At 40.2% G+C, this 27334-nt stretch overlaps 1 protein-coding gene across 3 annotated transcripts; it reads left to right on the top strand.

The window, feature by feature from the left end:
* MOCS1 (molybdenum cofactor synthesis 1) lies at positions 1-27237 on the top strand. 3 transcript variants are annotated; one of them, XM_088524244.1, is made up of 11 exons: positions 1-51; positions 7032-7164; positions 7820-7987; positions 11645-11809; positions 16006-16067; positions 17362-17473; positions 17799-17911; positions 18670-18780; positions 20718-20838; positions 22248-22295; positions 26325-27237. In XM_088524244.1, the coding sequence occupies exons 3-11, from the start codon at positions 7831-7833 to the stop codon at positions 27176-27178; spliced, it is 1743 nt and encodes a 580-aa protein (XP_088380370.1). In that variant the 5' UTR covers positions 1-51; positions 7032-7164; positions 7820-7830; the 3' UTR covers positions 27179-27237. The 3 variants fall into 3 exon arrangements, with proteins under 3 accessions (XP_088380370.1, XP_088380371.1, XP_088380369.1); XM_088524245.1 differs by lacking the exon at positions 1-51 and having other exon boundaries at positions 7088-7164; positions 22248-22310; positions 26325-26486; XM_088524243.1 differs by lacking the exons at positions 1-51; positions 22248-22295 and having other exon boundaries at positions 7088-7164.
* The last annotated feature ends 97 nt before the right edge of the window (positions 27238-27334 follow it).

Below are 27334 nucleotides of genomic sequence, written 5' to 3'. Positions count from 1 at the left end.
CGCGCTTGCAGCACCGGGGCTCCCGTTAGGGCTCCCTCCGCCGCGGCTCAGGTGAGGCGGGGGCGCCGGGTGGCCCCGGGATAGCGCGGAGCCGCGGGGGAGCGTGGTGCGCGCCGCGCCGCGCGCCGGCCGTTAACGGTCTCTGCCCGTCGGGTTCCATCCCCCATCCTGCCCGCCCCGAGCCGCGTCGCCTTGTGCTCCGGTGTCACCTGCGGCGTGAGGCCGCGCAGAGCGGGGCTCCCGGCGGGCTGCGCTCCGGGATCGTGCTCAGGACGATTCGGTCTGTGCCTTGCAGCTGAAATTAGGAAAATAGAAATTACGGGAGCCTCCGTTTAGCAAGCCGGACTTCACTTGGTGTTTGTTTCTTTGCCTGTTTTTTATTGCTGCGGGAAGTTTGGATTTAAGAATCCTTCTGCACTAAGTTCCTGCAATATACTAGTTATATGCCAGGACTTTTGGTGGGATCCAACCAGACACCAGTGAAGGTGGATGTTCTTCTGCTTCGTCCAAACCTAGATTACAAAAGTGATCTTTCATAATTTTTCAGATCTTTCGTGATCTTTCAGATTATGAAAGGTTGAGTGATCTATAGAAGAACAAATTAAAAGTATGAATCTTGGGAGTAGGCAACAAAACTAAATATGGAGTAATGTATAGTTCCAAGTGCTTACTTAATTTTGTTTTAAATGTAAGGGTGAAATTTCAATCTCGTTTGCTGAACTAATTCTGCATGATCTGTCTACAAAGCAGATACTACACAGTGACATTAAATCTGCTGAAGTTAACTGTAGTTTGGGGAGAGGGGGGCGGTTAATGGATAGGTGTGTTCTGAGTGGTCCTCTGAGCTGTTTGTCCAGGTATTTGCATGAAATAAATGTCAGTACTGCCCCGATCTGGCTTCTCCTGGTGCGATATCAGATATCTCAAATGAATTCACTCTCTTGGTGTCAAAATGCAAGAGAAAAAGCTGCACAGCAAGGCACAGATTCAGTAACTGCCAGGAAGAAATGGGACTTGACATGTAGAGTAATCCCTACTGACACATGATTTATTGATTTACTTGTGACTGTGTGGCTGGCTTTAATATACAAAAAATAAACTAAAGGTACAAGTGACAGTTTTGAGGTCACCAAATTGAATACATTCATTATCATTTATTTATGTGCATATTTCATTCATTTCTTTATTGAATGCATATTTGTCTCGGTTATCTAGGAAGCATATTGCATTTCTTTTCTTTTTTTTTTCCTGACTATATGTATTTTAATAAATTCTGATCAGAATTACTTTATATTACTTCCTCTAAATTGAGGAGCTCTAACATGCTGTCAGAAATACATTTGACAGCAGTTGATTGTAGTGTCCAGCCCTGAATTTAGGGGAGAGAGTGACATTGGTTGGAATTGCAAGATGAGTGACTTGTTACAGCTACTGTACCGTACACCCAAGAACCCTGGAGCACTTGCTGAAACCCTGCTGGCCTGAGAAGCAGGCTAATGCCAGAGCAAACACAGTGCAAACTTAGTGACTGTAATGGTGTAGCCTTTGCCCTGGTCTCTATCTTGCCTGGGGCTCCACCTGCAGAGAGAAAGAGTTAGTGGTGTCCCAGCCACAGGGGATACTGAAATGTTGTCTGACTGTGGGCATTCAGCTGTCCAGACATTCAAAACCGTTTGACTCTCTCCAGGATTGCATCTGAAAATGTTCATGGGTTCTGTTTAGTTTCATGAGCTTTCATGAGGTGAGCGATGGAAAGGGGAGAAGTTAACTTGCATTATGTATTTCAGCTCTTTTTAAAATAGTCTGCAACTCCCTTAAATTTCTGAGGCAGCTGTGAACTCTAATGCAGGAGCTTCAGGAGACCACCAAAAGGGCATCCAGGGTCCCCCCTGTAAGCCTTTAGGTTAGGTTAGAATTAAAGGAGGTCAGTGCAGCTGTCATATACATATTGTGTGGTGAGGGGAACATATTATGGCCTTTTTAGAGTATTTTTGCACCCTTTTTAATGGGAGATGTCAGTACTCATATTATCTGGTTTATATTCTGTATTCACCATCCTAAGTAAAGTTTTCTGTGAATGCATGGTAAATGACTCCTCACAGCAGAAAAAATATTTTTGTATGTGTTTTTGTTGCCCAGTAAGGCTTTATAATATTTTCTCTACAAAATATATGGTGAAAATGGTGTGAAAGATGTGAAATGTTATAGATGTGAAATATTGCTGACCAGCTAACTAGACTGAGTGAACCTGAGCTGTGAAAATGTAGATAACTCCTGAAGGTAAAAACAGATATGTCCAAGAAGTTAACCACAAATTCTTTACAATTAAAACATGAAACTTGATCAGATTATGTTTGAAGTGGTTACTCCACATACTCGAGTGTCTTTAGATCTGGGCACTTAAGATACAGTTGTCAGTCTTCGAGATGTGACTTTCATGTTGCACAGGGTAGAGTCCTTTTTTTTTTTTTTTTTTTTTTTTTTGAATAATAGATAATGGCAGGTAGCAACAGGTACTGTGAGAGCATCAAGTACTTCCCCCCCCCCCTCCTTGCAAGATGTATAATTTCCAATAAAGGGTTTTGGCATCCTGGGGTGAAGTTTTATTTCAGCCTCTTCCAGCTGTTTGCCAGTAGATCATGTAACTCTTGAACATAATCACCTGAAACTTTCTGTGTCATGAATTAAATCTTTGCTGTAGGGATAAAGAGAAGAGCCCAGTTTGGCTAAAAGGGTCTAATATGGACCTTATTTTTGTCCAGTCATGTCAGATGCCCTCTCTATCCTAGAGCCCTGTTTTGTGGGGAGCTGCTTGGAGTCGGGAGCAGCACTTTCTCTGCCAAAAAACAGAACTGCAGCGTTTTGGTTAAGGTCTGTGGTTGTGCTGCAGCTACAGAGCCCAAGAAAAGCATTTGTCTTGAACATCTCAGCTCAGACCTCATTCTGGCACTTAACCTACCTAGACCCATTTTAGCCTCTGGGGTTGTCTGGTTTGCAGGCTGAACAAGGACACTGTGGCACCACTTCCCTATGCATCAAGGTATTAAAACTGAGGCATGAAGCAGAAGAGCTTTTGCTGAGCTGCTGCTGAAATAGCAGCACTAGGCACTACTGCGAGGGGGCAGCGCTGATGCGTAGACTCAGACAGCCTTGCCGGGGCTGAGTGAGTCTGGGAGGTTTGGCAGCAGGAGCTGCCGTAATGCTGTTGTAGGCAGGTAGGTTGTGGTGGCACTTGAGACCCATCCAAAACCCAAAACAAATGTTTGCAAGCAACCATTTTCAGTGCAAATATTTGCAAGCAAACATTTCCAAATGCTTCCAGTGCGCAGGTGTGGATGAAGGTGAACGAGAAGGGCTAGATAAGAGCTGCATTCTCTTCCCCTTGTGTTTAACTTAGATTTTCCAGTACCTGTCAGTTTGTGGGGTTCCTGCCACAGTAGTTATTAATACTTTGGGTCACAGCTTGCAATTTTGCTACACTGTTAGAAAAGCTTTCTCGAAATTGCAAGTGAATTGACAGCTCTGAAGGTTTGATGGCTTGTCAAAATATAGCTGCTAGATGCAGTCACCTAAGCTCTTGTTCTTTCAGTACTAGTATAGAACAGAGGATTGACAGCCCTGAGAGTGAAATTATTCTTTCACAGATCAGATACAGCACCCTCAGTGACAGGGCCGACTTCCCCTATTAGCAGAAGTGTCCCATGTCAGCTATGGACAGGAGTTGGAGGGCTTGGGGCTAAAGTTTTCACCTTTTGGGTGAAAACCAGTTGTGCTGTTAGACATCGATCTGCTAAAATGCCAACAGCCTCATCTCTTTTCCAATTGCATGTAAAAGAATATGCATTTTCTGGTAGCCTGGGATTGCAACAGGCAACTCTCCCATTTTTGTCTCCCATATTGCAGTCAGTGGTGGCTCCAGTGATTGCATAACGATTTTTAGATGATAATGAGAGTGCTGCCCACTGAGGTCATTGTGCTCATCCTCGGTGAAACCTTTCAGCTTCAATGAAATTAAGAACCAATGTGAGCTTTGCACAGCAAAATTATGGGTCCTCAGGCTCTCTATCCTTTTCATAAGCGGATGGTGCTGGCCTCTTTTCAGTGGTGGCCACTGACAGAACTAGAGGTAATGGCCACAAACTGAAACACCAAAAGTTCCGCAGGAACTTAAGGAAAAATTTCTTAACAGTGAGGGTGACAGAGCACTGGAACAGACTGCCCAGAGAGGTTGTGGAGTCTCCGTCTCTGGAGATCTTCAAAACCCGCTTGTACGCAGTCCTGTGCCACGTGCTCTAGGTGACCCTGCGTGTGCAGGGGGGTTGGACTAGATGACCTCTAGAGGCCCCTTCCAGCCTTAACAGTTCTATGATTCTATGATTAAGATCTCAAAGTAGATCACACTTTGATATACGCTTTGCAGTGAATCAAAGAGAAAAACAGTGCAAGTACTTCTGTTTCTTAGTTATAAGTGTACCTCTAGCACTAGCAACATTTCATTAACCAACCAGCTGTGCTTCTAAGGAAGCAGAGTGATGTGCATGTGGGTTAATCATATTTAAGCAGTAAGTTAAAAGAGCCTAAATTTTGGAAACAGGAAATTACTGTAAACAAATTACTGTCCTTGAAAAGAAAATTCAGCATCTATTATGCAAAATCATTAAAATATTCCCCCTTGCCTCCCTTCTATCAGCAAAGAACAACCGTTCTAGTCCTTTTCCTCTCTGTAATGCACAGTCCAAAATGGGGAGGTGGGAGTGGAATTGGTAAGGAAGGCAGGTCCTGTGGAAGGTGCAGGAATAAATGATTGAGAGAGAAGCAAAAGTGGAGTGCTCCTATATGAAGGGCTAAAATAATCTTAATAAACATGAAAATGCTTTACCCCCTCAAATATGAACACCTGTCCAAAATAATGGAAAGAAGATGATCAGAGGTTAAGACTGGGCATAAATGCAGTATAGTTTTCAAAAAACAATTTCTTGTTAAGATTTTAGAGCTTGGCAATATTTAGAATGTCTTCAGACTTAGTCTGTTCTCAGAAGAGAGTTCTGTGTATTTAACTGAGCTCTTCTACTTAAACCTTACTTGTATTCTAAGAAATTATTGCAGTAAGTCCAGTTGATCCAGCATTACTAAAAAGGTAAGCTCCTAGCTTCCACTTCCTTAGCTGTGCATTGATCAGCTTTCACAACTGCTGTCACTGACAGCTCTGATACAGAGATGGAAAGCCAGGCTTTTGGAATCTAGTGCTGTGGTGTTTGGAAAACAGAAACTGAAAGCGATTTCTCTCTTCCTACAGAGAAGCAACTACTTTGAAGATAGCACTGCAGTTTTATGAGGTTTAAACAGATGCTTTCTGATCATTAAAGTTGGCCACTCCATAGATCCTTGGTATTCTGTAACCCCTGCATTGCCTGGATTGTTTTGGGGAGAGCTACTTCTCAGACCACAAAGAAGTCAGAAGTCAAGAAGTGAAGTAAATAGTTCAGAGGCTGGTGGAAAGATCATGCTGCCAAAAAAGGCTGCTGCTGCTCAGCAGCTGCGGTGTTAGCACAGCTGGAATCAGATTTATTTTTGCTGCTGATGGCAGAAGTTGGGCCTCTCCCCAGATATGCTTTGATGCCTTGGCTGATCTGTATGCTCAGGGTTTTCTCCTTCTGTTTTCTGCCCCTTGTGTGTCTGTTTAAGTGTTTTGAGAAAAGATACTTAGGTTATTTAACATCGTAGCTATATCTAAACACCCTGCTAAGACTACATTTAAACCGTGTTCTGGATGAACTACTATGGCTACTACTGGTGATGACCAGAGCCAGGGAGATGATGGTCATAACTATGAGTGTTTGTGCCCAGTCCTTTGTCATCATCCTGTATGCACTAATTTTAGTATTTCTGGAATTTTCGCATGTCTGTCTTACTCTAGATGGAAATTGTGAGCTTTGCTCGGTAAGCATAAGTATCAGTTAATGTGTAATTTTGTCCATCTCCTCATTCTACATCTTAGATTAATGTCAAAACTTATTTATTACAGTCTATCATGACCAGCAAGAATAGTTTTAACTGGAGGTGCAATTCTGAAGCTGATTTTCCCCTCACAACCCACATACTTTCCAAACTTGGTAAACATTTTTTTTCCTTGGTATCCAGGAATGGCTTTGTATGTACTGTTTCACTGGGTATGGTGTTAACTCTACTTGCAGAACTCTTCTGCTTTCTTCTAGCTTTCTTAGCTGGCTGATAAGTGCCTGCATGTGCTTAAATAACAAGGACCTATTGAGGCATTTGATTCATTTTGATGCTATTTTCTCTTTCATTTTGCGATGCAGCTGTCTCCTATAGTTAAATATTTATTTAACTGTGATTTAATGGAAGGGGGAAAAAAAACAACATAGGCCAGATTTGGTGGGGTTTGGGTGATGGTGCTTGTGGGTATTTGTATATAGTGCCTAAAACAAGTATCAGCCAGCTTATTAACATTATGTTGGCAAGGTGTTTTTTTTGTTTCACCTCAAGTATTGAAACATTTTCCAAAAGTAGCTCAGTCATTTCAGCTACTGATACAAATACAGAAAATGGAGAGGTAGCATGGTAATTCTGCAGTCGTCACCATCAGGTGCAGGCAGAAGTGGGAGTCCAGTGCCCTAGTATTGACTTCAGTGATGTTTTAAAGATGCTAGGTATAAACTTCATCTGTATTCTTTTCCTGTTGTAACTTGTAATTTGGCACATTTAATTTGATGCCTAAAGCGGTTCTTCGAGTAGCTTAAGAGGTTCTGAAATGCAAATATTTGGAGCTTTCTGAAGATGGTGCTGCTCATGTTACTCTGTGTTTTAAGAAAACAAAAATTGTAAATAAAAATCATGTTTAAGGATCAGGCAATAACAATCAATAGATGCATTGTTAAAATTCCATTTTTTTATATGACTTGAAGATAGGATAGTAATTATCTGTTGAGTTCCAAGTTAATATTTATAGAGCAAGTGATAATGAAAATAGCTATTCAAATATTTTGCACATTTTTTTTTTCCCCTCTCAGGAGTTGCCAAGCTCAGGAAAAGGACATTTCTTCCTGGAACATGCTGCTCCCTTCTCTGCTTTTTTGACAGACAGCTTTGGGCGTCAGCATAACTACTTGCGAATTTCTTTGACGGAAAAATGCAATCTCAGGTGTAAGTGTCTGTTTTCTTTCTTGCCCAAAGCTCTTATGCAGAAGCAGATAGAAGCACGTTGTGCAAAAGAGTTAAGGTCCTTCTTGTGTTGGCCCTGTGCTTTGTTTCTTGTGTTGAGGAAGTAGACAATAAAGAGACTTAGAGACTGATTTTCAGCTGAATTGCCAGTGGAGTGAGGAAGCAAGAGGTGAGGTCTGAGACTGATAAGGAGTCAGAAGTGTTTTGGATGATGATGCTTGTGGATGTTTGTATGCCACTGCTTAAAACATGTAATAAGCACAAGAGCTCACACTCAGGCAGGTTCTCTGCATTTGTACAATTCTGTCTGCAAAGTTTAGGGCTGGCAATATTCCCATGCTTGCCAGGTCAGTTTGAATTCAAGTTAGATAGCAATAAGATAGACATTCTTCCCAAGTGTGAACTTATTGTAAATTGGGGATTCATCAAATCAGTATTGTTTTCCTTATGAAGACAGCAAATTATTAGTAGATTGCTTGTTAATATGGTGTATGATCTATTTACTTTTCAGCAAGGCAGAGTCATTGAGGCTCATTGAAAGTACTTGCACTTGGCATATTTTGCATAACATTTGCAGTGTTAGATTCACTGTTGCTATTTTTTTCTTACTATTTAGTTCTGGATTCTCATGTTTCAGGTCAGTACTGTATGCCAGAGGAAGGTGTTCAGTTAACCCCTAAATTAGAACTACTAACTGCTCAGGAGATAATCACCCTAGCCAAGCTGTTTGTGAAGGAGGGTGTAGAGAAGATCCGACTGACAGGAGGAGAGCCACTTATTCGGCCTGATGTAATTGATATTGTGGGTAAGTTACAAACAAACATACTGAAATATACTGTGTTTCAAAGTGACTGTATACTGATCCAAGAACAATGTCTATAACTCTACTGATGTTGTTCCCTCCTATACCCCAATGATGAGAGCTGTGCTTGTCTAGGAGGACCTTTCCTGGTGATATTAATTTGCAAGCAACCTTAGGCCAAAACCTTTTTTTTTTTTTTTTTTTTTTAAACTATGTTTTCTGGAATTGACTCCTTCAGCAAACTAGTTAATAATGATAATAAAAAAAACCCACTTCAAGTAGAAAGAAGCTGATATATCAAGCAGAACTTCTGAATATTTCTCTGTTTATGTGCTTCCATTTGCACTCTGTAAAGCCTATCTGTGGTTGCATAGCTGGAAGAAGTTGCTGTGCTTGAATCTTAAATCTTGACTGTAAGGGTTCTGAGTTCTTCAGGATTTCTGAAAACAACCTGGGATAGAAAAGTTAATAGCACCTGCTTTATATGCTCATATTTCGTAGCTACTGGCGTTTGGTCTATTAATTCAATATTTAGTGTCAACTTGCCCTTGTGGGATTAATTTTAGCTTAATACATACAATGGATACATATTTCAAAGAGGAGGTAAAGATGTCATTTCTTAGGTCAGGTCTTAGTGACTTCAACAAGCCTGCTGATAAGGTCAGTGTATACTGTTTTGGCACATAGGTATGGCACATATGGGCTTTCATGACTCTGGGATCTAAATTTCTTTCTTTTTTTCTTTTTTTTTTTTTTTTTTTAAAGTTGCAAGAATTGCAAATTATCAAACACTATTACTTAGACATTGCAATATGCTTACTATACTACTGGAGGTTCATTGGAAACTGTCAGTATTTGCCCTAAATGAGCACTTCCATCCTACTCCAGTCTCATGGCTGTTTTAGGGAGCATGGTATATTGTGATGTTGTTTGCAAATAGTTTAGCTAGTAAATAGTGCTAGGAGGTAACATTTTTGAAAGATTGAAGGCATACAGTATTTGGGAAAAAGTGGTTAGTAGATGTTTACTGTAGTCTTCTTTTATTTAATATTATACAGGAGAATTTGCCTCTAATTACCACAACATCAGCTCTATGATTTCAGACCAAATAAGAAATAAAATCCAGTAATGGTACAGAGGTAATAGACTGGAGGTAGTGACTATGCTATTGAACTTCCATAAAAATGAGTGCCTAGATGTCAATTTATTTACTTTTAACTTTCTATTACAATATTTCATATACATAAAAACATGAAATAATTGAGTTAAAATGGCCTTTCTGATATTTATGACTTCATAAGTGTACCTTAGACTGTAAAAGTTAAGGTTTCATAGTAGTGTTATTGTCTTGTTTGTAATGTTCCTTACTGTGAAGAAACTCAATCTCTGCAATTCTAGAAGGGTTATAGAAGCTGGCTGCAATACTTCGCTTGCCAAATAGGGCTGAAGTGGTGTTGTTGTTATGGGTAATCTTTTCTCTTAACAACAAATTGTCTCTGAAATACCAATAAAGCCTGTGAATATTAACCATAGATTATTACTATGACATTTTCCTACTAGTTGACTTCGCTCCCCGCCCTTCCCTCCCCACAATAAACATATGTAATTTGCAACTGCTGTAAAGGAGTAGAGGAGAGCAGGTTAATTAATGTCTATATATTCATAGGCCTACTGCAGTTGTTTTGATTATTTTGCGTTGTTGTTGTTGTTCTTTAATGCATACAAATATATAAACTATGACTCAGGGGCTAAGACTTGATGGAAGCTGAATCAAGTCCAGGTAAGTCCCGCCTGAAAACATATGTTTGAGACTTCCCTGAAACAGTTGATAATGGAATATAGAATCCACCTCCTTTGGGATATTCCAAGTTAAAATTAGTACTGGACTTTAACAATATGATACCTGTTTATTGTCTTCTGAGAGATGAATACTTATACAGGATGTTTCTTTTCACAGGAACATACAAGTTTCAGGAGCAAAGGGGTGCAGGGTAGATTTGTAGATTTGTTAATTCATATATGAGGAGGTAGAGTTTCTTATCTAGTCTCAAGTAGCAGAAATACAAGTGAGTAAACACTTGAAGGAGTATGTGAAGAAACTCAGTGACTCTTCTGATCCTACAGGAAAAGTAAATGTAAAATTTCTTCCTTGTTCTAGGCTGCTTGTTAGTCTGTTACTTCATGCTACTGAATTACAGCATGTGTTTTGTTTTCTATTTCAGTACATAGTTTTTTTTATTGGCGGTCTTCACTTGTGCTGATTGCTAAAGCAGTGATTCGAAGATAAGCAAACAAGACTCTATACAGGACAAGGTGCTAAAAAACTATGATTTTTTTTTTAAATCTCTATTGAACTTAGAGGTCAATGAACAAAAAAACCCCAAAGGGCTACAAATGGGCTGCTAGTTAGTCTGTGCAAGTAAGGCAGCATGTACTAACTGGGCCTCCTTAACTTGCTGATGTTTTAGTATTAACTCTTCGTCTCCAATTTCTCATGGTTGGGTTCTGTTCAACTGTTACAGATGGTTCCCAGTGTTAGTAGATGTCTGGTGCTTTGTCATGTGTCTTGTCCTGTTGTCTGAGGAAGAAGAAAAACATTGGTCAGAGCTGCCATCTGCACTAATTGACCTAATCAGCTGGTACCGTTTTTATTAACTAAAAGTAATGGTGTTCCTATGCTTTTCTCCAGTTGCTGACTGCCGTGTGTATCCCATGCTCTCAAAAATGCTAGGCTGCAAATGGTAGCTAGTGTTAAGATTTTGGCAAGCTTGAGCTTAGCCTCCGTGGAAAGGTTATTCCTGCTTTGTGGGGAGGGTTTTCAGAAGTGAGTAGAGGAATGCTAGAGAAAAAATCAGTTCTCAGTAAAAACCTTTTCTTTCATTATAGTCTCAGGTTTCATAGATCTTTACAGAGCACTTAAGCCATGTTACAAATGGCTGTTGTTGTAGCCTTCAGCATGTTTGGTGTGATTCTGTTTGCTCCATTCCTGAGTCCTTGGCTGGGCTAGGGCTGAATATATTCAGAACATCTGGGAAAGAAGATAAAGCAGAAGCGAATCCTGTATCAGCATAAAGGAATAGAGGTAAAATAGGGAGGAAAGGTTGGATTATGAGATACTTGTCCTGTAACTCAAGCCATCTCAAGAATAAGGGTTTTTAAGATATTCCTCACGTAGTTAGGGTGCAGACTACAAGCAAAGAGAGAAGGGAAAATAAGAAAGTGACTTCACAGTGATTCTGCTCCTGGAAGTAGTTTATGGTGGGGTTTTTTTCCTTTGTTTTCTCCCTCCTGTTGTAGTGATAACTAGAGGTTTGAAAGCCTCTGGAAATGTAGTGTGGTGGTATGGTAAGGATTTCTGCGTTTGGTTTATGAGGAGGCCGCTGTCTGCTAGACTTTTAATCTCATGATGGCAATGATTTTTTTTTAATGTGGTTTTCTTTTGTTAGCCATTTTTGAATGTCTTGCATTAGTCCTCAACTGGCTGGGGTACCAATGTGAATGGTGGAAACATTTCAGTTGTCAAGTGGAAATGCTTTTGTTTCCTGCAACATACGGCCTCACATTCTCTCTATGGCTCTGAAATGTTGTTTTTTTTCTGTCATTTTCTGTGTAACAGTGGAATTCCTTCCTCTAAAGTTTCTGTTTGTTTTCATTTCCTAGGTCAGCTGCGCAAGCTAGAAGGGCTGAAAACCATTGCTGTCACAACCAATGGGATCAACCTAGCCAGGCTGCTGCCCCGGCTGAAGGAGGCAGGGCTGAATGCTGTCAACATCAGCCTGGATACTCTGGTCCCAGCTAAATTTGAGTTCATTGTCCGGAGGAAAGGTACAGGCTTGTTTTCCAGGGCAACTTGGTTAATAATTATAGTAACATTGGAAGTTGTTTGGGTTCTTTCATTTTCATGCTCAGCTATTGTGGGGAAGAAATTAATAGCTATGCTTTTGAGGCTGCGAGAAGCAACCTGTACTAGCATGCTTGATATGAACACTTCCATCTATGATCCTTAGAAACCTTTTAGTCAGAACTGATACAGCAGAGTGTGTGCCACTGCCTGGGGGACTCTAACTTACAGTTGCCAGTAACTGAGTAATGATTAGTCATGGAAATCAAGAGGACCTTCCAGATCTTGTGCAGATCTGTCTCATGCTGCTGCTTTTTAACACTGTTAAAGAACAGTATTCCCACTATTCATTAAAAAGAGCCCTAAAGCAGCCAAGAACTTACATGCCACAAAAACTGAACTTCTTGTCAACAATAGTAGCAATTTCTGGAAATCATGGTGGGTCACTTGTGTGTTTTTTTTTTTTTTTTTCTCTATCCCCGTTACTTTTTCAAAGGAATAAACAAAAGCTATGCCTGAGTTCATTTGAGGAAGGGTGCTGATCTTGTCATGATCTGTAATCATTAATGTGACTGAGCTAGTAATCTCAAAGTTTCAAAAATGCTTTCAGGGTTCCTAGTGTTCCAGGTTCTTAATTAAATGAATCCTAAAGCTCAGCATTAAGTTCAACACACGTTTTTGTCATTCCTTCCAACATAAAGCTGATTTGATCTTGCATCTAGTATTTCTGTGCAGAAACGCAGGTTTAGCAGTCAGAACTCGTGATTTAGACAAAGCCTCTAGGTAGCCACTAGATGGTGCACCAGGGTCAGCTAAATCTATGGCTAGGGCTTTAGAAATCTGGGATGCAACCAGAAGTAATTTCAGCATTTGAATCACTCTACTATTAAATCAAAGGTCCGCTGACAGGCGCAGAAAGATGTTCTTGTTGCCTCTGTCTCTGGAAATACCTCTGCAGGTTTCTAAGTCATGATGCAGAAATCTGACCCTGTCAGAAAAAAAAAATCTGACTCAAGCATTACCCTTCTAGCTTAGGCTATTGTATTGATGGCTGTGTCATGGCACAACTGACTTGCAGAGAAGTATCTGGAAATATCAAATCACAGCTAGGTGTTGATTGTGATCGCTCCCTCTGCTCTCTGTATCTGAAGATTTGCTGATTTGTGACATTCACTGGAAACAAGTTCCTCCTTTGCTAGTGAAGGGAAAAGTTTGATCCTGCAGTTTCCTGAATTATATGGTTGTATATAATTGCATATCTGATTGGAAGCTGTTCGGAATATGCTGCTTATAAACTACATCTCACTAAAAGTTGTTGGAGAGTTTAGATGAATGCTTTTTTTTCTTAAAGAAAAAAGGCCTTTGCCACATACAGAGAAATTCTTGTCCATATAGCATAGAGAATGAAGAAGAACATTCTGGTGGTTTCTAATATTTTTTAAAGAGGAGAATAAAGGCTCTCTTTTTTTGGAGATCATATGAAGGCAATATTCATTTTTTCACTCTCTTAGAGGCTGAAATAATGTAAAAATACTTATTATTGGTTTTGAGGATTTTTTATTTAATAGATTTACAAGTTTGGAGTGATCAGAGAATAAAGTGCCTGCCCTACTGTGCTACCGTGTCTTGTGTGGCAGTTCCAGAGGCGACAAGATATAGCTCTATTAAGGTGAGAGGGATTCCAGGTCTAGACTTCTACAGGCTAACTTCTCCAGAGGGCAAAGGTGGCATCTTATGGTTATGGAGCTAACCAGGAACTCAAGAAACTTGGAATCAATTTTTCTGTTCCTCTGGGGACTAGTTTTAGGATTTTAGGAAAAGCTGGGGGGGAAATTTGTGTCTTTAATGCAGATTACAGAAGGCATAATTTCTTCTCAATGGTTTGGGGATAAGGTAAAGACTATGAGATTATCAAATATTTCAGAGAAACAAAGTTACCCTTATATGGATTGTGGTTATGGTTTTTTTTGTTTGTTTGTTCTTTTTGTTTTTTTTTGTTTTTTTTTTGGTAGGAGTTTTTGAATATTCTTTGTAATCGGCACTTTCATGCTAGTACGGCAGGAAACAAGAGGCAGAACTGGGGATGACATTGATTTAGACCCGTTGCAAGCTGTAATCTTCAACCACTCCAGCCAGCTGAGCCAAAGCATGTGAATATTCAGACATGCCTAGTTTTCAATCTGCTACTTGTTTGTCTTTGCTTTCTGGCCTGTTGAGTCAGTGTCATCTTTCTGAAGTTGCATGAAAGGTCTTCTGAGCTATTGCTGGGCTTTCTGATCCCTTTCTTGGCTCTGAGATGTGCTTAGGCTAATGTATTATCCCTCTTACCACAGTCGGTTTGCAAAGTCACTTAATTGAAATGAAAGCTACCATTGATGCCACAATACCTGCAAAGCAAGTAGTGATGAAGGAGCATGGTGACAAGTTGGTGCTTTAAGCATTTGCTTGCAACAGTTAGTTCACAGTTCCCTCCTTGCTTTTTTTTTTTTTTTTCCCAGCCAAACTAGCATGAGGACCTGCTCATAAAACAGCAACCTCTGCTTACCTCTGTCCCACCTTGATAATACTTGCTCTTTACTAGCCAGAGAGGAATTGCATGGAAGCTTTCTGTCTCTCCTTTATTCTGCTTTTGAGCATAACAATATTCTGTGCATATTTACTATCGAATGAGCAAGTTATAGTTTGCTTGCAATAAACACCTATAAGTTAACAAGAGGTGTGATGCCTTTGAGCTTCCAGTAGAGAAGAAATGAGGAGAGTGACAGACCTACAAAAAAAAAAAAAGCAAGAACATGGAGAGAGTCAGCTCAAACTTTTAAAAAATGTTGCCTTTTTGGTAGTATGTACTACCAGAGTACTTATACTCTGGGACTATAGCTATGGGAGTAGGAGCTCAGTCTCGTGCATTATTTGGTCTCTTATATTCATGTTCAGAGTGAAGAAGAGGAAGAGAACTGAGTGTAGTGTTTATGAATACCTTTTTACAGCATCAGGTACTAGACTAACAACTGTGCATATCCACTTGCCAGGAATTTGTACACAGTGATCAGTAGCTTTCTGTGTCAGTCTTCCTACTATCACCTTGTTTCTGCCCCAACCGCTGAGTGTGACAGGGAAGAAATAATGTCAAACCTAAAACTGACACCTTAATAAAAGAGTTTTACTTATTGAAAGTAGACAGAAGGTCTACCTTGAATGAGAAAGGTATTGAGATTTGTTTAAGGCTTTTGGAATCATAAATGCATTGCTGCCTTTTTTTTTTTAGTGTTTTTTTTTTTAATTTTCTAGACTTAGGAGGTATGTGTATGGGTGAAGGTATTTGCCCTAAATTAACATTATCTCTCTGGGAGTAGTTGACAAGTAGGGTACAGATGAGTAGTTAATTCTTTGAAGTCATTACAGCTTCTGATATATTTTACTTCTTTTCAAGGGCGAAATGTCAACAGAATTGCTTTCCTAAATTCTCTTCCCCTTACCCTCACCCTCATCTTGTGCTCAGAATCCACATGTTTAAGATAGTGATGAAGATCCTGTAAAATGCTGCCTCTGTTCTTCAAAGCCTTCAAAGGGCCTTGGGAAAGCCAGCTGAATCTGTAGCTAGGGAGGAACAAAATGGAAGTGGCTTTTTCTTTCCTAAAACCTCCCCTGACTTTCCATTTTAAATTAAATTAGTAGCATTTTAAGTATTTGATTTACAACAATGAGATTCTGCAGTTTTAAGAGACACATGTGCTGTTATTATAAAATAAATGTTAATTTGGTATTTTCTTCATTGCATCTGGAGGCACTTCACAAATGTTTGCCACTCCCTTTAAGAAGGGCATAAGACAAAGCAAAGCTGAAGTAAGGGGAGTATCGTATGCTAACGATACATGGATGTCTAAAACTGCAGAAAAGCATTCCAATGTTTTTGATTACCCAAATATCAGTTAAAAAGCCATATCTTAGTAATTTGGCCACAGTCACATTGGCAGTCTTTAGGAGAAAGGTAGAATTGAAGTTCTGTTTCTTGCAGCTCTGCAGCCTGTCTACTGAATCAGATTGCTTTTATTTCTTTTTATTTCTTTTTATTTCTTTTTTTTCTTTTTTTTTCTTGGGGAGGGGGAGGTTGTATTTAATGACCTTCTTTTATAACCTGTTTCAAACAAACAAACAAAAATTTATTCCTCTTATGTTTTAGGCTTTCACAAGGTAATGGAAGGGATCCACAAAGCCACAGAATTAGGATATCATCCTGTTAAGGTAAAAACCAGTTATTGTTTACTCTGGGAATGTTGTATTGCATGATTAAAAGATACAACTTACCCCACGAGGAATCTGTTATTTTTCCACTCTGTCAATAATTTCTCATAAGAAAAGTTTTGTGAATTGAAGGTCATGTCAAGAGGTAATGGGGGAAACTCACTCATATTACCTCCATGTGCAGCTGACGATAAAGGTTCACCCTGCAGCAAAGCCTGTGGATTGCCTAGGTACAGGCATGGTCCGGCTTTCTGCTTGCCTGTTTCCACCCCCTTTATTGAGCCACCACTTGTCTGACCTGTCTGTGAACTTGGCCAAGGGAGTTAACAGCCACGAAGCTACCCTGCAGAAAGACATTAGTAATATTCTCCTGGTTTATCTCCTTGAGCTACTCACAGCAGAGTCCGATGAGTGTTGGTGCAAGGAAGAGGCAAAGGGAATTCTCCTTTGGGGGTGCAGGTAGATCAGCTTAACTGTAAAACTGAAACTTCACCCTAACTCCCATTTGTAGCTTTGAGTTACAGCTGTGGTTCCTTGCAATTTCTCCAAGTGTTTTGGACAATCGGTTATGTGTAAGTGGTTTAGACTGTAGAATTGTAGGAAACGTTTGAAATGAAACTAGGTTTTAAACTTTGCTGAAAATCATTAAGGATCATTATGCACTATACTTAGGATATACAAGTCTACCTTCCTTACAGGGAGTGTTTGAACAAATTCAGGGCTGTCTATTGTTCTTCAGTTAAAGCAGAGAGGACCCAAGGTTCCAATGCAAATACAACTTATGAGGAAAGTGCAGAAAGCTAACTTTTAAATTCTTTTTGGCGACAGGCGTAACTAGTCGTCCTTCAGCCTGTGCCTGCTAAGTGCTATGTCAACACTTCCTGGTTTAGGACATTTGCTTGTGATCTGCCAAAGTAGATCACATGGCAAAAGGTATCCTGCCTGTACTTTTACAGAAACTGTAAAATGTATCACTGGGGAGTAGAGCTGTCATTTGAGGCAGTAAAATTGCCATAGCTTAAGTGGGAAAGATGATGCCTTTGTTACTTTGCTTTTATTAGTCTTCTGATTAGTAAGGTTAAAGTTCAGTTATATTGGATGCAAAAACTGAAAGGTGAGTGTGACAGAAACGATCATCTGCACCATTTCAAACTTGCCAACTTTCTTAATCATATTTTCTTTCCAAATAAAGCATTCTTTTTATCTGCGTTGTCTGAGGACTGTGAAACCTTGTGCAGGTGTTAAAAAAAGTCGTATTCTGCTCACTAATTTCAAGTGACTGCTTTTCCTTCAGGTGAACTGTGTGGTGATGCGAGGCTTCAATGAGGATGAACTGCTACACTTTGTGGATTTCACAAAGGATCTGCCCCTTGATGTGAGGTTTATAGAGTACATGCCCTTTGATGGTAAGCAGTCCTGTGTTGAAATTCTCCATGGAGTTTGGGTGCCTTGGACATAGGTAAATTATCTGGTGGTTGTGTTTTTCACTCTTTGGGCTGATTTCTTGAAGTATTGTTGAGCACCCGAGGAATTGCCTCAGCTTTTACGTTAAATGTTTTGGTTTGTTTTTTTGCAGTTCACATGTCTGCCCTGGATATGGTGCAGAAAAATTAGTTACAGGATTAGTTGGCTTGGGACAACTCAGATTTGTGGAGAATGGAAAGGTGGTTCTGCCCTCATTGATAAAATTAAATCCACAGTCTAAAATTATGCTGATTTTGTTAATTCCAGGCAATAAATGGAACTTCAAGAAGATGGTGAGCTACAAAGAAATGCTTGATACAATTAAACAGCGATGGCCTGAGTTGGAAAAATTGCCCTGTGAAGCCTCCAGCACAGCTAAGGTGAGGATAGACAAAGAACATGTGAAATGTGCCCTCATTACTGCCCCTTCCACTGCCCCAGATTCCTCAGGTATGCCAAGTGTCAAATTTTATATTTGAAAAGCAAAGTGAAAGATGCTCAGTGTAATAATTCTGAAATTTTGGTCTAGCTGCCTGCATGTCATTTGACTCTTAATAAACCCTAAATTTTTACTTCTAGAAACACTGTGTCTTTACCCGATATGTTTGTTAGATAAAGGATAGGAGCTTCCTATTCTTTATATTTGCAGCTTTTGAAAATTTTTAACAGTCTGTGTCTCTGCATCTATGACTGATGCAGATGAACAAGCCTAATGAAACAGTTGTTCAGTGAGGTAGCAATATAAAAGTGGATCTGAACACTCCTTTTTCTCAGGTTAGCCAAAACAAAAGCAAATATATATATATATTTTTGCTTGTGATAGATTGGCAAATTGAGAGGTAGTGTTTTTTGTTTAATAGAAATATAACAATAATCCCTTGTAGATTGAATGGAACTAAGTAGCTATGTTTCATTTAGCAGCAGATGCATCAAAACTTAACCTTTCACTCAATTGCATCATTCTCTTGATCCACCTCAGACCTGGAGAAGGCAGGCCTGCAATTTTTGTGACTGACTCTTTAGAAGAGGAAAGCCTAAGTTATCGTCTTCAGATAAGATTTGATAAAAGCTTGGAATAGGGTGAGCTTTTAAAACAAAGAGGCTATCCTAGTGTCTATTTTCTCCTCTGTTTCTGCAGAGTTATAAGGTGCCACATTTTCAAGGACAAGTCAGTTTTATCACCTCAATGTCAGAGCACTTCTGTGGAACCTGCAACCGTCTGAGGATAACAGCAGATGGAAACCTAAAGGTTAGTAGCAAAGCCTGGATTTTTCTGCTTTCATACCACTAAAGTAGCATTGAAATTTTTCTCTTAAGAGTAGCTGTGATGTAAGGTAGGGTGGAAAGACACATAATTATTACTAGTTTACTCCAGCATATTTATCTTTTGATTTCTTGTACAATTTCTTGTTTGAGCTTGTTGTGGAGATGTTGCATCAATTTGTTTTGTTTCTCTATTTTGCTAACATAGTTAGCTTGAACTGTAATATGTTGGTTGCGAGACCAGTAAACATAAACATTTATTTTAATCTTTGATTCAAAATCATCTGAAACATGTGACAAGCAGATGATTTCCCATAAGAGATCCAAGCAGCTGTGAGGGCTTGGCTTTTGTGTTCCACAAGGATCTGTCCCGTTTCACCAGCCATCCCCCTGCACTCTTCTTCAGGAGCAGCCTGTACATTTGGTCAACGGCTGCAGAAGGGGGAGGGAGCTGTTTCCTGCCACGTTGAAACTGGCAGTTTCTGGAGGCAAAATTAAAGTTTTCAATTAAAATTTGGCACTTACATGTTGTCACCTGATATTGACAACAGCTGTGCTGCTGTCTAATGTCAGAGGACCCAGGCAGCCTGAAGGCCCAGTGAGCTTAGGTTACATAAACTTCCCAAGTTATGTGTGTATGTGTGTGGACAAAGAGATAAAGAAAAAAAGGTCTTCCATAAACATTTTTTTCAATAGGCTAGACCTCTTCAAAACTATTTACATTTTTAATAGATGACATACAGTAGTAACAGAGCTGGACCTTAACTATACAACACTGAACAATAGAGCCCTAAAAGTAGAGTTAGAAGAATGAAGACGATTCAGCAGGAGGAGTGCAGGAGGAGTGTAATGATGAAGTCTGCAAAGAGAACAGGAAAGGAGATGAGCTATAAACTGAGGGCAAACTGTGAGAGTTGATTGTCAAAGAATTATTTTCTTTCATAGTATTTGCCAAAGTGGAATCTGGTCAGTTAGAGGAGGAAAATTAAGTAAAATATAGTGAAACTTTCTGGTGTTTTTATGTTAGTAGATTTATCCCTGTTGAAGAATCAGGCTTGCTTAGGCAAGCAAAGTAGCCATGGTTTTCTGTATGCACTGGTCTAGCTTCCTGCTGCCTTTTTGTTTGTTTGGCTTTTTTTTTTTTGCCTCCCATTGCTTATAGGGTATAGTCTCATGGTTCAAGACTATTATTGATGCAAAAAAGGGCTCCTACAAGCTACAGAAGACTTATCTATAGTGCTCTGGTTTAAAACAACCACTCTGAGTAAAAACTGAATCCTTGAAATAGGTTTTGCAGTGGGATCAGTGTGTGCATGTGTTCAGGAACTGCTCAGCATCTGAAAATTTAATCCAAGAAAGGGCACGGCTACTGTCTTCAATGGCAGGCATCTGCCATATCTATAGTTTCTTGCCACAGCATCAGACTAGTGCAAGGGAACTGTAGCAGTACTCAGCTCCTGGAGGACTTGCCTGCATAAACCTTCTTATGCTTATCCTGTTGGAACTGAATTACATATAGGGTAGTCTAGTAAACTCTCCATCGCTTGTTCTCAGGGGCCAGTCACCTTCAGTGTTACTAGTGTTGAAGTGAGTGTGTTTGTTGTACGGGTTCAGCATAGGCTGTTCTTAACCACAATAATCATTGGGGTACACTGTTCCTTGAAGCTGACTTTGGAGAGTTGCCCATTTAGCAGCCGGATACCAGCATTGTGACAGTGTCAAAGTATCACCTTCAGAGACTGACAGGGTTGTTGTGTCTTTGCTGTCGTGAGAGGGTGTTTTCCATGCAGCTGAATGGGAACTTTCTACTTCATAGAAACATCTGTTCTCATCACTGACCCAAGCCTTGTGCTTTACAGAAGGATCATTCCCTCTCTTTTCTTTCTCATTTCTCCTCTTTTCTTTCCTCTGGGTTGGCTCTAGGTGTGCCTTTTCGGAAACTCAGAAGTGTCCTTGAGAGATCACCTACGGTCGGGTGCTACAGAAGAAGACCTGGTTCAAATCATCGGAGCAGCAGTGGGCAGAAAAAAGAAACAGCATGCTGGTATGTTTGTTGTACCTGAGAAAGAAAGGCAGTAACCAGGACAGACAATGTCCTTCTCTTGCAGAGAAGAAAAAGGTTCTTGATTGGAGCTGCAATCACTGAAGAAAGAATTTTCTCATCTGTTGGAAGACTCTATTATCTGAGCAAAGTTGGTGATAGACCAGTTAAACAGTTACTACAAAACTTGAATGCTAGTTTTGGTCTCCTAACCTCCCACATGAGCTGGAATCCAGATTAGCTAGCAATTTTTCAGATCTCTTGCGACTTCTTGTCTTCAAAGAAGTACAAGTATACTGCTTGTAATAGCAACCATAAGCTGTAAAGCTAGGCAGAAATCAAGAGGTCACATTTTCCTTAAAATTAGCTTGTTGTAAAATAAGAACTAAAACTAAATTGAGCTGTCAGTTCAATTGCTGCATTATTGTGTTTCCACAAGTGACAGGGTAATGACACACAGTCCGTGATGATGCAGTAACATCCTCAAGCTAGATTATCTTAATTTATACAGCTATCAACTATAGTTCAGTCACATGTGAACCTAAACATCTTTTGGTAATCTGGCTGCAGTTGGCAATACTGACCTCTTGTATGTGAACTGGCTCCATGAGCAGGGAATAGTTCCTTTTATATTAAAAGCACGCTTTGGCTCTTATTTGTTACATATTCTGCCAGAATTACTCTCTTTTTGCCCCCTTTTAGTTATGCATAAAACATTTAAGGAAGATCATCAGTCTGCATGTAGACTCATTTGCAAAGTGCATTGCACTGACCCAGATGAAATGATGCTTTTTTTTTAAAACTAAATTGGGCTGAAGGTTTGATGCGGTGGTGGTGTTATTTTTTCTTATAAAGTGTGTTTTTTTTTTTTTTTTCTTCTCTGATTTGAAAGGGTAGAGAGGGGAAGTATTTCCCCCTCTCTAGTAAAATAATTTTGCCATCAACAGCATTTACCTGACATTTTCTTTCATCTTCCAACTTGTTAATCTTACTCTTGTCCTTGAGGTCTTCTGTGATTGGAGTTCTCTGAACTGGAACACTGTTAACAGCTCATCCATAGAATTAATTAAGTTAATTGCTATTGTTAAGAAATAAGATAGTCCCAAGTTATTTTAATTCTGTAATAGGTAGACTGCAATTCAAATTATGGAAGTCTTTCTGGGAAAAGACTTTACAGGGTGATAGCTCCATAGCAGCTGGATACTTGCAGACGATGGTGGCTAGGTTTTGAAATAATATTATACTAGGTTTCTCCCCTCCCCAGCCTGTTCCCCAGAATTTTCTTGAGCTTTGATTCTCCTCGTGTGAAGGTTGCACTATGAAGAGCAGAAAACTAAGTATGTAAACCAGATGCATGACTTCTTAAAACCTAAAAAGCTAGGATTTTTATGTGTTCCTTATTTTATTTCTAGGCATGTTTAACATTTCCCAGATGAAAAACCGGCCAATGATCCTGATTGGTGGGTGACAAATCAGTACGTAATAAACATACCATGATTTTGTTTGGTTTATGTCTTTGGGGAAGCAGAGGGGGCTGGGCTTTTAATTCTGACTTGTGCATGGTTTTGGTTAGGTAGAGAAAAAGGGGTTATGGTTAAAATTATGCTAAAATGGAAATGGAGGAAAAGTTTATTGCCCCTGCTCAGCCTTCTCCCATCTTCTCATGGACAACAATCTTTTGTCTTATTTTTTTTTCTAATTGCAAGAAACACATTAAATTTTCCAAGGAATCACCAACTTTTCGGTCTCTTCCTTTGGACTTAAGAAGAACAGTAGAATAATTAATAGAGGAGTTTTAGGTGAGCTTTATGAAATAGAATTGGTCTGTAATATTGACCAAATTGCAGAATAAACATAGAGAATTCAGGACTTCCTTTAATGTCTTCGTCAAGAAATTCAGTTTTGGTTCTTGCGTATACTTTGTTATATAGGACCTGTTATCTGATGGAAATTCAAGGTTTTTTCACTATTGTGCTTTTTAGAGTCTAGCACATGGGGGCTCATTCTTTTGAAATGTTCTCTTACTTCTGTGTAACCAAACGGTAGCATCTCACTAGCCATATGGACAAGAGCTTTTTTCCTTGCTGGGCCTATCAAAGATGTCTTTTTTGCTGCTTGAATTTTTTTCCGTGAGTGGACACGTAGCCCTGCTGGGGTTCTGTTTCTGATTTTCTCACATATCCTTTGCTGTGGAATCTTAACTCTCTTCCCAACTACTTCTCTCTTAAAGACAACTGAAGAGATGCATGTAAGAGCACTGAGAGGTCCTTAGTTGGAAGTAGTTCTACTATTTCTTATTAAAGTTTATATATATATAATATATATATATATATATATGTACATATATATGTATTTTATATATATATATATATATATATGTACATACACATATATGTATATGTACACATATCATGGGTAGAAGACATGGACACTGTATTTCACACCCAAACTTTCACGCTTCCACTGAAACTCAGGAGTCTGTGCAGTTTAAAATACAGCTTTTTTAAAACAGGTATTCAAAAGAAAGGTAACATTCACTAATTTGCAGGTCTCTGCTACAGGTGATCTAGTGATCCCTATTGTTTTAACCATAAACGTGGTGCTTTTGTTTTCATTATTGGGAAGTAAATTCTTCAGAGGACACGGTCACTGCTTTTAAGCTGATGTTCCTCCTTAAAGGTCTCTGGTTTTCCCATGTTGGGATTAAATGTGAAAGGCTCCAGTGGCCCAAGCTCATCTAGTTCAGTTTGCTTTAGCGTTTTGAGTTTGGCTGCTGCTACATTGTGTTTCAAGAAAAGAGGAGCCACTGATAAAAATATGTAGTCACTTGTTACGAAAGAAAGATTTTCTGGGGTTTTTGTTTGTTTTAAAGGTGAAAAATAAACTATATTAAACTCCTGCTGTAGGTCCCAGTCTGGTGGCATCTTGAGAGATGCCTTTGAAAGAATCCCCACATGTTGAAGTTAGCATTCATAACAATGTTTGGATATGCGCAGATGAGATGCATCCAGCTTCCTTTGGAGAAGTGCTCCAACATGGTCTGATGGCCCAGTAAGGGAGGCAGCCTGTCCAGGTTTTCCCCAGCTGTTCTGTGTCCCGTGGAGACCAACTGCTGGCAGCCTCTGCATCAAGGGCACAGACACCACAACTGGAGATGAATGGAGAACAGCCCACTGTGGCACATGGGGAATCACTAGGGGATTTCCTAATTGTGTTTTTAATTATTTACACAGTTCAAATAATGCTGGCATGCAAAGTGTTGTGGAATGGGGAGGGGAAAATTCACTTAATGAAACTTAAAGAATGCTGTGGAAATCATGAATCCATTCTGCTATCTCATAAGCCTAACCTAGCTTCTTACCTGCACTGCTGTTGTCTGAGCCTTTGTTGTAATATGCTATGTCTCCTATTGCCTTTAATCAAAATACTCTTTTTAGCAGATTTTTCACTTCACAGGTATGGGAGGTTCCTCCTTAGTTAAACTATCTCCTGTCTCCTTTTGCCTAAAATTTTACTAGCTGAGATGTAACACATTAAACTTTCAGGCTCAATAATAGAGCATAAGGAATTACCCATTTATTTTGTATGTATGAGCAAAATGGGTGAAGATGAGACTTCTTACCAGACTGTGTGGGACTTGAAGAAAATGGGTTGCTAGAACAGGTGTATACTGTAAAAGAGCTGTTAGGTGTACGTACCTATCATTTTATTTTGACTTTCTTTATTTCTTAAGCTCACAACTTGAGTTAAACAGTTCTCTTCTGAACCCCCATGCATTTGTGTCTATCCTGTGGAACTAAGTGCTTGTCTGCCCTTGCCTTCTGGAAAGGCCAGGCACCCTGCACAGCTTTAACTTCACCTTTAAGGCTAATCCACGAAACCAAAAGAACAGAGTACTTTTTGTCTTTTTTTAAAGAAGATTCAGATTAGCTCTTGCTATGTAAAGGAGGAAGAAAAGAAGGAATAAGCCCAATTTCTGTGCTCTTCTAAAGCAAAGTAATGTTGCACTCAAACATTTATGTCTACTTCATCCCATTTCTTATTTTTATAGATAGCACTATATCAGAGCTGAGAGTAAACACATTATTGCTAAATTTCCAATAATCTTAGTTTTCCTGCACAGGCCGTCAGCTGTAGATCTGAAAGGGCCTTTCCCCAAGTGTAAATGACTGCAGTGATTAAAAAAAATCTATGGTGTGTTAAGATTCAGTAATCTGCACTTTTGTCAGAGTTGGAGGCTGCTGCATAACTGAGAAAGATACTAAGCACATGGGTCTCTTGTATAGCAGAGGGAGGGACTTTCATTTGTTTTGTTTTTGTTTAAAAACCAGCAACAAGCCACAAGCACTACCAGTACTGCACTGCCCATGGAGTGTCTGTTGTGATGTGGACAGTCCACGGTAGTACCAGCAGGCCTGGGAGCTGCTTTGATTCACCCGTGAGCAGTCTGAAAACTTGCAAGTAAGGGAGTTCAGCTCCGCTACCAGAGCTACTGAAGGAGAATGCTGAGCAAAGCCTTACTAACTGCTACATTTCTGAGAGTGGAGCAGTGAGAACAGGAGCTCTGGGAGAAGAGGAAAATGCTTATCAAGGAGGCTCTTAAACTAGGGCTTAGACACTTACCTCTATGCTGCTTCCTCTTTACTCACAAAACAAATCACTTCTATGTGAAAAAGACTCCTTCTGTTTTGATGCTTGGCATTAAGCCCTGTGGAAAAGCCAAAACCAAGGGATTAAGTGGTGAAGGGCAGGAGGGTTTGCTACTTCTGTGCCAGCTGGGAGCTCTGCCAGCTCAGCTTGGAACTCACTGCTGAGTGCATTTAAAATCTATCCATCAATGAGGGGAGAGTGGTTTTTTTTTTTTTCCAGTGCTTAAACTTCAGCTGTCAGTAACAGGGTAAGGGCCAGCAGTAGTGAGTGAGGTGCTCATCACAGCTTGTAGATGGAGCAGTGAAAGGTGATGCCTCTTGTCCCTGCTCTCCTCAGGTGCTGCCATGACCTTTCCCTGCAAAGGAGAAGAAAGCAAAGTGCAACTGCACAGGCTGGAAGTCTTGGAAATGAGTATTTCATGGAAGACCTACCTTTTAGCCCTGCTATGCTCTCTAAAGCAGACTAATCCTGGGACAATGTCCATGAGATGCTGAGATACAGTGATTTGTTTTTCTTCTGCACTAGTGTTCCTGTAAGATTAGTTGGATATTGTTCCTCAATAAGTGTTGATACTTTTTTGAAAGAAAGTTGCTGCCTCTTGTCTGTGACATTTGCATGAGTCTTGGAAGTTTGTACTAATCAACCAGCAAGTGCAGAAAGGCAGAATGAGAGAGAGGAGAAATGGAAAAGTAGATGTTTTCAGGCTTCTTAAGGTTTTTGCAATGCAAAAAGTCCCAAGCAGTGCTCTGGGAGGGTTTTCATTTGTTAGACTTACCTTTCCAGTTAATAAGGTGTATCATCATCATCTTATTTCCTCTTTTTTTTTTTTTTTTCTCCAGAGGCTACACTGATGTCATCCCTGCGATGCCAAGAGGCCCTGCAGAATCCCCCAAGTTCAAAACAGTGGGGCCACACATTTAATCATTGGCTGAATTTGAGAGCATCTTTATCCAAATGGACAAGAAAAGAATTAAAGGCAAAAAAGCTTACAGGACAGCTCATCCTGCCAGCATCTCACCTAGAGCAACAGCGGCGCATGACAGGAGGCAGCTGTGTCTCCCAAAAGGATTTGAGCTCCAGGTTTGACACAAAGTGCCTTAAGATGGAGACTCCTCCTATTGACCAAGTTTCTGTGGATTCTCACTCTGAAGAGACAAGTCCAGGATCTGAATTCTGCAGCAGTGGTCCTGGCTCTTGCCCCAAGGTACCTCGTGCCTCTGATAGCTTGACTCACACAGATGAGGACGGACGGGCCACCATGGTGGATGTTGGAGGGAAGCCAAATTCCAGAAGAACTGCTGTTGCTGGTGCTGTGGTCCTCCTGGGTGAGAAAGCGTTTGGGATGGTGAGGCAGAACCAGGTGAAGAAAGGGGATGTGCTGGCAGTTGCCCAGATTGCAGGAATTCAAGGAGCAAAACTGACCAGCCAGCTAATCCCGCTGTGTCACAACATCCCTCTCAACCATGTCGAGGTGTCTCTGAGGCTGGATGAGGCCAGGCACGCGGTGGAGATTCGCAGCTCCTGTCAGACCTGGGGGAGGACAGGGGTGGAGATGGAAGCTCTAACAGCTGCCAGCCTGGCTGCTCTGACCGTGTATGACATGTGCAAAGCAGTCACTCATGACATTGTCATCGAGGAGGTGAAGCTGCTTAGTAAGACAGGGGGGCAGAGGGGAGACTTTTTAAGGGTCTAGCTCATACCCAAACATCCCTGGTCCTCCTTTGTGCCACTGCTCATATACAGCCTCTTTTCGTAGAGAAACTTTTTCTCAGCTGCATTAGAGACCTGAGTAATTGCAACCTACAACAACCCCATAACTCCATGTCTTACCTTACCCTGTCACCTTACT

Source organism: Tinamus guttatus, unplaced genomic scaffold (assembly GCF_059628265.1).
Source record: "Tinamus guttatus ecotype Peru unplaced genomic scaffold, ASM5962826v1 Tinamus_guttatus_pri_ptg000208l, whole genome shotgun sequence".
NCBI classification, from domain to species: domain Eukaryota; kingdom Metazoa; phylum Chordata; class Aves; order Tinamiformes; family Tinamidae; genus Tinamus; species Tinamus guttatus.
Note: the sequence above shows the minus strand (reverse complement) of the source record. Positions and strands in the feature narration are given on the sequence as shown.

Coding starts and splice junctions, on each gene's coding strand:
- MOCS1 (XM_088524244.1), top strand. CDS start 7,831: ATGCCAGAGGAAGGTGTTCAGTTAACCCCTAAATTAGAACTACTAACT. Junction 11,810..16,005: donor GTTCATTGTCCGGAGGAAAG/GTACAGGCTTGT, acceptor CTTATGTTTTAG/GCTTTCACAAGGTAATGGAA. Junction 16,068..17,361: donor TAGGATATCATCCTGTTAAG/GTAAAAACCAGT, acceptor CTTTTCCTTCAG/GTGAACTGTGTGGTGATGCG.